General features: G+C 60.1%; 1 protein-coding gene across 4 annotated transcripts in view; it reads right to left on the reverse strand.

Moving 5' to 3' along the window:
- Positions 1-4,383: 4,383 nt before the first annotated feature.
- The window catches only part of CAPZB (capping actin protein of muscle Z-line subunit beta), a 134,871-nt gene continuing 127,660 nt past the window's right edge, over positions 4,384-11,594 (reverse strand). For 3 of the 4 annotated variants that reach the window (XM_040463084.1, XM_040463069.1, XM_040463077.1), the window contains exons 7-10: positions 10,178-10,243; positions 9,354-9,430; positions 7,927-8,039; positions 4,384-5,158 (exon numbers count right to left, since the gene is read on the reverse strand). In XM_040463084.1, coding sequence (XP_040319018.1) covers positions 7,937-8,039; positions 9,354-9,430; positions 10,178-10,243 — 246 coding nt within the window. In that variant the 3' untranslated portion in view covers positions 4,384-5,158; positions 7,927-7,936. The remainder of the gene's footprint in view (positions 5,159-7,926; positions 8,040-9,353; positions 9,431-10,177; positions 10,244-11,594) is intronic. The other variant, XM_040463071.1, reaches the window with a different exon arrangement.

Raw genomic sequence — 11,594 nt, forward strand, 5'->3', positions numbered from 1 at the left:
GAAGAGGGCTGCCGGGCCCTGGGGGTAATGAGGGCTTTGACCGGAAGGTACAAAGCGCCAGAAGAATGAGGAGACTCAACAGGAAAGGCTTCGTGGAGGAGAGGCCCTGGGGCTGAATCGGGAAGGCAGAGGAAAGTCGGGAAGGGGCTACAGCGTGTGCACAGGCCTGGCATTGAGCGTCTGGGCTGCTCCCAAGATGGGGCCGCTTACGAAGAGCCTTGAAAGCCAGACTGACCGGAGACAGGGTCGTGGGGACAGCGGCTCACAGCGGGTGGCTGGGTGTGGCCAGGGGAGAGAAGGCAGGAATTGGGGTCTGGGGAGACCGCGAAGGGGCATCTCAGGCTCAGGTGGGCAGCGAGGGCAAGCAGGACCAGTCTCCCCCGGTCCTGTCCTGGGTCATACCTGTGGGGTCCTGTGTGTGCCTGGCACGTGACTTGAGCGCTTCCTGTGTCCTGGGCTGGGCTGTGCCCTGTCGAGTGGGTGTAATTAGCATGGCCGTTTTACAGATGGAAGACAGACCTTGAGAGATCAGACTTAAGGTCGAGCAGCTTTTTGAACCACATCATGTCCCTCTGCTGCAAGGGCCATCCCACACCTGGTGGGGGTTGGGGCCCTCCGAGTCCCCTCCCCGGACAGGGGTCCGGAGTGTTGGGCTGTGTGCAGTCCAGCTTTCCCTCGCTCTCAGGAGCGGCCCGGCCTTGCTGGGCTTAGGCTCCCTTCCCACTTCGAGCCTCTGGCCTTGTCCCAGCCAAAGGGGCCCCAGGCCCCAGGCCCCAGGCCCTGGCTGCCTCTGGCCTGGGCCTGGTTCAGGTGCCCTTTGCCAGCCAGCACCTGGCTCCACCCGGGGTCCTGACCTTGGTGCCAGTTACCGGGGGCGCATTCGGAATGGCAGTATGAGTCCCAAGTGTGGGCCTGAGTTAGAGCTGGGGGGCTAAGAGATGAAACCTCACAGCCCTGCCTCCAAGCCCTTGCGTGGTGTGGGTGACGTAATCTCTTCCTCGTGGGAAGCACTGAGTCTTTGGGGTGCTAGCTCTTGCTTTCCAGCACTGCCCAGTCTGCTCCGAGCCATGGTTGCTTCCTCTTCAGGAAGCCCCGGCCTGATGGATGTGCCCAGGGGAGTGCCCTGCCCTGTCTGATGGAGGACGTAGCTGTGGTGGTTAAGAGAGATGGGCTTGTAGGCCCATGCCCCAGCGCCTGGCATGTGTAAGCGCCTGGTGGGTAAATGACGAGCTTCTCCGATGCCCAGGGCCTCCCCAGGCTCCTCCCGGAAAGCACAAGGGCCAGTCTGATGGACCCATTAGTTCCGCCGCGCGTGCAGGTGGGTGGGGTCCCGGGGGGGGGGGGGCTCAGGTGGACTTCTCCACTGGGCACACACCTCTGTACCTTGTTGCAGGCAGGGTGTGGTGGGGCCCTCACCTCTAGGTGTGGTCTGAAGGGGTGAGCTCTCCCACTTTGGACCCTTCCTCCTGCCTGATTCAGCCGAGTTCTGCCTTTAGGTTTCGGGCCCAGGCTCGGCCAAGAAAGCGGCATCCCACACATCAGTTGTCCTTGTCTGGGAGGGATTCTCCATCTGGACACTCATGGGGGCAGGAGGCTGGGCCGGTCACCCCCAAAGAGCCCGGCCTGGGCGGTTCATATTTTAACTATTGAGGGAGATGCTGTGTATGCAACTGCCTTGCCACAGTGCCTGGCCTCGGTGTCCCCCCAAATCCTGGGGGGCAGGAAGCTGCCTGGCAGGCAGGTGGCAATCTCCAACAAGGCAGAAGGAAGGGCCCAGCATGCCTGTCCTCAGCATGAGGCCCCAGGTCCTCCCAGCCCGGGGTTCCCCTTGGTCATTTAGGGAAACTGGGATTTTTCTTTTTTTTTTTTTTTTTAAGTAGGCTTCACGTCCAGTGTGGAGTCCTACTCGGGGCTTGAACTCATGACCCCGAGATTAAGACCAGAGCTGAGATTAAGAGTTGGCACCCAGGCGCCACAAACCTGGGATGTTTTAAGCCATAGCTTAGGTATGGCCCTCAGTCCCCAAAGCTGAGAAAGGGGAGGAATGCACAGCTCACCCCTGCACAGCCAGCCAGGTGCTGAGGCTTAACTGTTCCATACGCATGCGCTATACCTGATCAGGTTAAAGAAAGTGGGGATTGATTGCCTTCTGCTGTGGGTTAACTCAACGCACCCGAAAACTCAGCCCCCCAACCGTGTGACAGCCCTGAGGATACAGTCACCCACTGGGATCTCTGTGCCCAGCACATGTAAGTGCTCCATAAAGGTTATTTTTATTAATCACTTCCCAGGGCGCCCGGGTGGCTCAGTTGGTTAACTAAGCGTCCGACTTCAGCTCAGGTCATGATCTTGCAGTTCGTGAGTTCGAGCCCGTGCTGACAGCTCGGAGCCTGGAGCCTGCTTCAGATTCTGGGTCTCCCTCCCGCTCTGCCCCTCCCCCGCTCATGCTCTGTCTCTCTTATCAAAAATAAACAAACATTTAAAAAAACCAAAAACACTTGCCCACCCCCACCACAGTATGGGCAGACTGTGTATCCCACCATCGTATCCCCCTTCCACAGTAGGTGCTCAGTAAATGTCTCCATGAATGAATGAGTGAAGTGAATGCCTTAAACACTGTCCCTCAAGAAGCCCTCAGTCTGGTGAAGGAGACAGGCACGTAACCGCCAATCACAGAACTGAATTTGTACACTCGAAATGGGGGAAGTGTATGGTGTATGAGTTCTATCTCAGTAAAACTGCTTGAAAAAAGACCAAATTAGCTATTACTAAATTTGGGAAGTTATGGGTATGAGAATACATTACATCTTGCAACATTTCTCCTCATTTATAACCATTACAAGGTAACCCAAATGCCTAATATTCACCAGGAACTGAAGGATTGCATTCACTAGGCTGGTCAAAGACCTATACGTGTATGATAGTCTATTCATTCTAGGAAGCATTAGTTGAGCTTTTAAAGTCGAAAGCCACAGGGCACCTGGGTGGCTCAGTGGGGTAAGCATCGAATTCTTGATTTCGGCTCAGGTCATGATTTCACGCTTCTTGAGCTCGAGTCCCGTGAGTCCGTCCCCCTGCTCGCTCGTGCGTGCGCTCTCACTCAAAATAAATAGACTTTAAACAAAAAAAGGAAAAACTTAAAAAAAATAATTAAAAATTTTGCAGATTTTTCTTTAGAGGCTTCATCACTGAGAGAACAGGAAAAAAAAAAGATCCTCCAAAATGGGCAGGAGGGGCCGGCAGGCAGGGCGTGCGTCCCGGCCCCCTGCTTACCGTTAAGCGGGAGTAGACGGTGGCCCCTCGGGCCCGTGGTGGGGGTTCAGTGGCAGTGCCCTCCCCCGGGGGGCATTTCCTCCAGCCTCCTCGGGGTCTGCCGGGTTCCGGGAGCAGAGGCCCACTGGCTAAGCGCTAAGCGCGCAACACGAGACGCTGGAGGCAGGCTGCGGGGAGCTCACGGGAGGGAAGGGAAAGGTGAGCCGGTGGCATCTCCAAAGAGCGAGGCCAAGCCGGCTCCAGAGCCTCAGGGACAGGACCCCTTCCCGGTGGGGATGACGCCGTCCTGACTCTTTGCTATCAGAGTCTCTCGAGGGAGAACTTCTTACCTGGCTCGGCATGGGTCGTGCAGGTGGGGGTGGCGGCCCCCCGTGACTGCAGGGCACCCAGGCTGCACGGAGGGGATGGCACCAAAGAGAAGAGGGGCCGAGGCCCAGTCCACACTGCCTGCTTCCCCCGTGGCGGCAGAGGGGTCCACACAGTGGCTGCTTAGTCCATGACGAGAACGAAGGAGACGGTTCGGAGTCTTGGAATCTGGGGCCCCAGGAGGACCCCAGCGAGGGCCGCGAGAGACTGACTTGTCAAGGTCACAGCGAGGGCGTGAAGGGACCCCGGAGACAGCCCTGTGAGCTCTCACTCTCTCGAGGCCACCACCCATCCCCGGGGCCACTGAACAGGTGTGGGCCCTGCTGACTGGCCACGTGGCCGCCTGATGTCAGCCGGGACAGCAGGGTCCGTCCGGAAGGGTTATGAAGCGTCCCGCTTACGGTGGGTATTTGCGGAGATGAAAGGGGGAGGAGCAGAGGGGACAGTGCAGGGAGGCCGCACCCAGAGTGACAGAATGACAAGGTGGGGGCCCCCCTCTTCCGGGGCGGGTGGGGCCGGGGAGCCGAGCAGCAGCTCCGGGCTCCGCAAGGACCCCCCTTCTCGCCCACCGCGCGGCTCTCGCCCGTCTTCTGTCCGACTCGCCACCCCGGTGGGGGCCAGCCCTCACGGCCAAGGCCACACGCGCTTGGAAAGCCAGGCCGGCGAGAAAGAACACAAGGCCAGTGCTGACTGCGTCCCAGTTTCTTTTTATTCATTTTTTTTGTTTTTTTTTTTTTTTTTAAGTATGGAAGCTCAAGTATAAGATGTAGATTTTTTTTTAAGCTTTACAAAAAAACAAAATAAAACAAAAACTCCTTTTGCATTCCATAAAAATTGACAGAAAAGCACCTGGCCAGAGCAGCCCGTCAGCAGGCCCCACCCCCGCACCCCCGCCACGTGGTCTCGTGGGACAGGGGCCAGTCTGTGCAGGACATCGCCGAGGGCCACCCGCTTTCTCCCAGAGCTGTCCCCTGTCCCCCCAAGCCCCAACCCCAAGCAACTCCCAAACACACGTGGACTCAGATTTCCAGTTTTTCTTCTCTCTTTCACACACCACAGTTAGTTCATAAAATTTTTTTGTTTTATATTTTTTACACCGATGTAACAAAAAGGTGGGAGGGAAGGGGAGGCAGACAGACTGTATTTTATGCCTATAAATGGGGGGAGGGAGGCAGACAGGGGGCCGGGGCAAACAAAAAACACACGGTCTCTGTGGAAATACGGAGAGTTTTGATGGCAAAACGTGGTGGGAAGGAGGCCTCAGAGACAGGAGGGTGTTTACTGGGCTTTATTCTCAGGGAGAGATGGTGATGCCGTTGTTCCGTGACCTGGGGGGGGAGGCGAGGGGCGAGGGAGGGGAGCAGAAGACGAGTTTTCTAAGAAAGGGGTCTAACGAGCGCATGGCGTGTCCAGTTAGCGTGGAGCAGGGCTTTAACACTGCTGCTTTCTCTTCAAGGCCTCCACCAGGTCGTTCTTAAGAGCTTCTTGCTTTGATTTGTCTGCAAAAGTCTGCACAGACCTGCCGGAGGGAAGAGAGTTGATCAGCCCGTGTGACGGGCAGGGGGCCGCCTCCAGCAAGGCGCCCGAGGCCTGAGCCTTCGGCCCTTTGCCAGGCGGGCTTCCTTTGCAGGGGAAGCGCGCGGCCCGCCTGGACGGGCGCCCACCTCTGCGCCAGGCTGGGGGGCCCGGCCGGAGCCACCAGAACCCCAATCCACTTCAGGGCCCGAGGTCGGCCTGAACCAGAAGGTGGCTTCTGGGCTTCCAAGCACAAGGCAGCAAAGACCCTCTGTGCTTCTGACCAGCCGCGGACTCAGCCGGGTCGGGGGGCGGGGCACAGAGGGGCATGGACTCTGGGTCGCAGGGACCCTGCTATCAAGCTTCCCCCTCACTGCACCCTTGCCGAGCAGAGGCAGCCCGCTGCCCGCCCCCCAAGTGCGGGGTGCAGAGGAACCCCACTCAGCGAACGTCTAAAACCCCTGGCCATCTGAGCAGATCGGGTTCACGTCCAGGGTGGCGCCGGAAGGGCAGGTGCTCTCAGCCGTCAGCGGTGAGCATGGCCGAGAAAATCCCTCGGCCTGGACGTCAGGAGGCAGGACGGGACTGAGCTAAGAGGCCCCGGTCCCTGCTGGCAAATCCCGACCTGTGGACACATGCTGACGTGAGTGCCCCACGTGCCGGCGTTAACACTCCTCATTCGCCAAAGCGAACAGCCACTAACCCTCGCAGAGGCTGTATGGTTTACGAAGTGCTTCCCACACACCTCTCACTTCCCTCTCACGGCATCCCGGAGGAGTCCCACCGGGGTTCCCGAGCACAGAAGAGGAAACTGAGGCTCAGGGAAACGCCCCCTGCCAACGGCCTGAACGGTCACTCTGTCAAACGGACTCAACGTGTCGACCGGCCAAGGACTTCTTAAACTATGTGTAAACTTTCCAACCGTTTCAGAGCAGTGGAAAGAAAGGAGTGACGGCTGCCCGGCAGGAAGGCGGTGGACGCCACGCCCACGGGCGTCTCAAGCTCCGTGTGCATCAGCCGTGAGAAAGGATGGGAAGGAGAAGTCAAAAAATCCCCCGATTCCAAAAGTAAAATGAAGCAGGACCCAGGAGAAACGAGAGCATCCCCAGTTGAGTTCTGGCTACCGAAGCCCCGAAAAATCGTGGGACGCGGCCTCCAAATGGTACACGGGTGACACGGGAGACAATAAAACGCTCTCACGAAATGCCGACACGTCTGGCTGAGCGTCTCTAAACAAACGTTTGCCCTGGACTGTCCTGGCTCTGCGGTGGCCCAAGGAAGGGTCAGACACCAGCCGTGGTGGCCTTGGCTCCAATTCTCAGTCAGTCCGCCACGTGCTTCTGGAAAAGCTCCCGGCAGGAAGTGGCGGCGGCTCACACGGCTCCTCGGCCTGCAAGGGTGCTGGCTCTTCTGGGAAGGACGGGCTGAGCGCACCAGGCCTCACCCCCACCCCCCAACGAAGCAGAGAGTCCCCGAGTTAGAACCAGAGTGAGAGTCAGGTCAGAGACAAGACACTGGGCGCGGAATGGCCGGAGGCTATGAGGAGCAGGACACGGGAACACAGCTTGCGAGGGTCAGTGCCAAGCAACGTCAAACTCATGCCCGGAGCAAGTGCTAACTCGGCACGGACAGAGGGACGTGGGACGGACAGAGCGCCAGGCTGCCCACTGCTGCAGAGGGTTCCCATGCCGGAAAGCCTCCAGCGGGTGGCCACGGGACTGACCACGGACAGGGATCTGGCAGATTCTAGGGGCTGCCAAGAAAACCACACAACGGTGGCCCACCGTACAAAGGAGGCTCTCTCGGGACGGGAGCGGGACGGTCCCAGCGTGAGGCCTGAAGGTGGCACGGAGCCCAGACCGACCAGCAGCGCCGCCTGGTTACACAAACGGCCCGGCCCGGCCATCCCGCCGAACCTCTGCTGGCTCGGGTTCCCGGTGGCCAGTCCCTGGGCCCTGCGGCCCTGCCCCACGGGCCTCATGTTAAACGTTTCCCTCCTCTCCCGGGACACCGACTGCTTCCATACACCTGTATCTGCCACAACCACAAGCTCAAGCTCTGGTTCTCGGTTATGGTCCACAAGCGAGGCCATTTCCTTGCCGTCAGCACAAGGCGTTTAAGAGGAAGGCCGCAGCTCGTTAGGGGCAGAAGGTTACTGGCCCAAGCAGCTCCAGCGGCCACCGGTCTGGGGGCGCACCAAGCCTGGCCAGGGGGGTTTCGGACCCCGCTCCGGGCTCTATCCTCAGGTTTGGGGCGACACAGCCCTCTCAACTCACGGCCCCGAACAGTCACTTTCCCACTGAGGAGGCTCACTTGGCCTCTGCGACGCTTGGCGGGAAAGCCCGAGGCCCCGGCCGCCCATAACGGCACACGCAGTGGACTCGGGCCCCCCTGAGTGGCCGAGCGGAAGGCAGTGCACAGACCCCCGCCCTGTGGCCCACGGGAGCGGTGCAGACAAGCGGCTTCTGCTGGAGAGGCAGAGTTAATCCCCAGACGGGGGCTTCTTCCAGGGCCAAACCCCCTCTCTGCCCCACACCCAGCCCTGCCAGGCGTGCGAGACACACACAACACACGCGTGATACGGGTCCGTGTTACGTAGGGCCGAGTCTACACGTTAACGTGGCCGCTCACAGCCGTGAGCCGACACAGGGGTTAGTGGTGTTTAAAGGACCGCGCGCAGCGACAGCTGGTCCGGGGAAGGGGGGGTGGGTGGTGGCGGGCTGGTGAGTCCTGTTTAGTGGGGAGGGTGCGCACGCCTCTCAGGCAGGGTACCTGCGTCGGCTTAGTTATCAGGCTGGATGTGGATCTGGCGCTGGGTCAGCACTTGGGAAAGCTCCCTCTGCAGCTGCTGAAACTTGGGGTGGTCGGGGATTACGTCAACAGATCTACAGAGAGTGGTCACAGATGAGCGCGGCGGGAGGCGAGGGCGGCACACACTGGGAGCGCCGAGGCGGGCGCGCGCCGGGCACGCAGGGACACGCGAGGTCGAAGACAGGGCAGTGTCGTCACGGCCCCCGCGCTCCGGCCCGAAGGGGTGGCCGCAGAGCTCGATGCTGGGGACGGTCTCGACCACCTGCCCGCAGGCTCTCTGGGTCCCTCTCCTCGTTCTCCTGCCGCTGGCCAGGCCGGGCGGGGAGTGTGTTTGCTGAGGATGACGCTCTGGCCCCGGGGTGACCAGAGGACAGCAGTGTTGCCGGAGTCGGGGAGTACGACCCACCGGGGGCCAGATCGTGTTCCCCAGAGGCGGGTGGGAGATCGGGAAGATGGAGACCCGGAGGGGGCGCCTCGCTACTTTAAACTGTTGGAGGAGGAGACTAGAAATCTGTCTCCTGGGTGAATTCACAAGTCAGCGTGGCCCCTGGAGTGGCTTCCTGCCTCGGATTTGGCCCCAAAGGAGAGGCTCACACATGGAGCGGGGGATCAGAGGGCTGGAGGCTGAGGGCAGGGCACCAGACCCGGGCCTCACACGGTGGCCAGGCGCGCTCCATCTCACCTGACCCCTGCGGCAGGCCCGCCTCCCTGACGGGACGAGGGCCAAGTAGAGGAGCCACCGGCCAAAGGTCACACAGCTCGGGTGGACAGCACTTATACGGGCTCTCAGCTTTCTGATTTCAAGGCCAGTGCTCACTCCACAGCCGCCCCACCTGCCCCCCAGTGGGCCTCTGGCCTCCTGCTCTGTCCCCCCATGGCCTCTGGAGACCCAGAGAGTCCCTCCAAGCCTTCATTTGGGCCCAGGCTGCAGAACCAAGGACAGAAGATGGGTGGGGAGGGGCGGCTCAGGACCATGGCCATAGCCAGCAGAGCCCTGGAGGACGCTGGAGTAGCCGGGGGACCCAGAGCCCAATGGGCTGCACTCCCTCGCATGTTGTGAGGTCCGGGCAGATTCCTGAGATGGAACTGATGAGGCGGGGGACCGAGAGGAGGGGACTTCAGGGACGAGGGCACCAACGCCTGTCCAGGTGAAAGGCCCAAGACAACAAAAACAGCAGGGAAGGAACCGGCGTCTACTGAGAATACAAACTGTGCGTGAGGGGTCTGACTTTTCAAAATCTGCACTAACGATCCCGTGATGTGGGTACTTCAGCAGGTGTTACAAATGAGGAAACTGAGGCCCAGTGACAGAGAAGTGTTATGCAGCACACCTAGGATTCAAATCCTCGTCTTTTGGTTCCAAAGCTTATGTTTTGGGGGTACATTACCTCAGCCCATTGACGATGTCCTTTGTTTTCCCAAAGTAGATCTCATTCAGCGTACTTCTGATTTTATTTTCCATGTCCTGGGAAGGGAGGTCAGTCAGACAGGATGGCAAACGGGAGTCCTGAGGCCCACACCCTCCCGGTTCCACCGGCTCACCCCTGCAGTCCCCGCAGTGGCCACAGGGGGGAGGCGTGAGACCGCACCAAAGCCCAGTGAGCCAGCCACCCCCCACGCCCCCTCGGGGCCAAGACCCCGCCTATCATTTGTGCTCTGAGCCCTTCCCAGGCTTCAGACACCAGGAAGCCAATACTCAGGGACTGGCGGCCACCGCTGACCACGACAGGAGCAAGTCTAAACGACATCACCACCTCTCAGGCCCCCCACCAACTTCAGGAACAACTGTGTGAAGCCGGAGAGGACCCTTTCCTCCAAAGAGCGTGGGGAAGGGAAGGCAGAAGCAGCTGCGGCCGGAGAGCCTCCTGAAGTTCCTCCTGAGCCCGTGACCTTGTAGGGACACTTCCTCTCTGAGCTCAGGTCTCTCCTGGCACCCAGCGGGCCGGGGGAGCAGGACCGAGGCCTTCCTGCGCAGCCTCCTGGGAGCACGCGCTGGGGGGCACAGAGGGGGTGCCCCGGGAGCTGAGCCCTGCGTGCATTCCCATCAGGAGGCTCGGAACACACGAGCCCAGGGCAAAAGGGCCAAAACAGAAACACGCTGCTGGCCGCTAAGGCGCTGCGCACCGGGGAGGAGGCCCGCAGGCCCGCACACACCCCTGGGGGCAGGATGTCTGGCGCTGGGGTGCGACCCAGAGCCCAGAGCCCCACTCACCTCTACCAGGCGCCCGATATTGGCTATGTGTGGGGAGCAGTCGCTCACGGTCTCATCCTTCTCCATCTGCAAGAGAGAAGAACGTCCCTCCATGTCAGAGCCGCGCACGGCAGCCTCCGCCGACAGCACAGGCCAGCCCTGTGCTTTGCGCACAGCCCGTCGCTCCCGCCGGTAGCTGTAGAGTCACCTGCAGGTGGTACAAGGCCACTTTTCCAGCATGGAGCCCAAGCACCGGGGACTTGGGCTTTGGGTCATCAACAGCTCAGCCAGCAGAGGCCCAGAGGCCCCGTTCCGGAGCACCCCCCTCCCAGCCCCCAGGCCGCAGCAGGGAGGGCAGAGGAGACGGCCCTGGCCAGACACTGGCTCAGGCTGTGGGTCCCCTCATACTGCTCAAGAGCCTCCACTGCCCTGTGACAGCAACTTCGGAGGGAGGGGCCAGCAGCCCCGAGACCGGGGACTGAGGAGCCTCGCCCAAGGTGACACAGGTAGTGTCAGGTCGTGGCCCAGACACTTCTTAGTGCACAGCCTGCGGGGCTGGCCATGTGGCCGGGGGCAGTTTGAGCAAGAGGATCTGAACCCAGATTCCTAGACAGCAACCAAGTAGGGTTTTGGAGGAGGTGGGACCCAGCAGTCGGGTCTTGGGCGGGTCAGTTCTGGTCCAATAATCCTAACTATTAAAGTCCTGACAAAGTTTTACTGAAAGTAGTAAAAGAAGGCAGGGGAGGGGATGACAGATGATTCCTGACCTGCACACTTATGCACGAGGTGTGGACCCCCTACCCCTCCGTCTGTGCAAGGCAGAGTTCCCTCCCAAGACCGTGGATTCCTTAAGGAGAGCCTTCCCTGTCTACACCTCACAGGGTGCCTAGGACGGTGGTGAGTTACGGAGTGGAGACTCCTAGCAGCCCTGCTCACTGTTGGGTGAAACAGGTCCTCCCGAGACAGGATGAAAAGGTAAGGACAGGAGTACCAAGACAGCCAGAGCTCAGAAGAGCAGGGCGGATGTGTGCTCAGAGGTCAAAGGTCTCTGCTGCTTCCCACACCTATTCTGACTTTCTAATAAGAGAGAATGGTTTTCATGCCAGAAACGGTAGAAGAGACCCAGTTAGGAGTCAGATGAAGCGAGCAGATGGTAGGAGGGACCCAAGTCACTTTAAATGATCAGGCTTCCAGGGTCAGACAGGTCCGATTCTGTGGACCAGCCATCCCTGAAAAGTCACAGCACAGGGGCGCCTGGGTGGCGCAGTCGGTTAAGCGTCCGACTTCAGCCAGGTCACGATCTCGCGGCCCGGGAGTTCGAGCCCCGCGTCGGGCTCTGGGCTGATGGCTCGGAGCCTGGAGCCTGTTTCCGATTCTGTGTCTCCCTCTCTCTGCCCCTCCCCCGTTCATGGTCTGTCTCTCTCTGTCCCCCCAAAAA

Source organism: Herpailurus yagouaroundi, unplaced genomic scaffold (assembly GCF_014898765.1).
Source record: "Herpailurus yagouaroundi ecotype Mexico unplaced genomic scaffold, PumYag 77, whole genome shotgun sequence".
Classification (NCBI taxonomy): domain Eukaryota; kingdom Metazoa; phylum Chordata; class Mammalia; order Carnivora; family Felidae; genus Herpailurus; species Herpailurus yagouaroundi.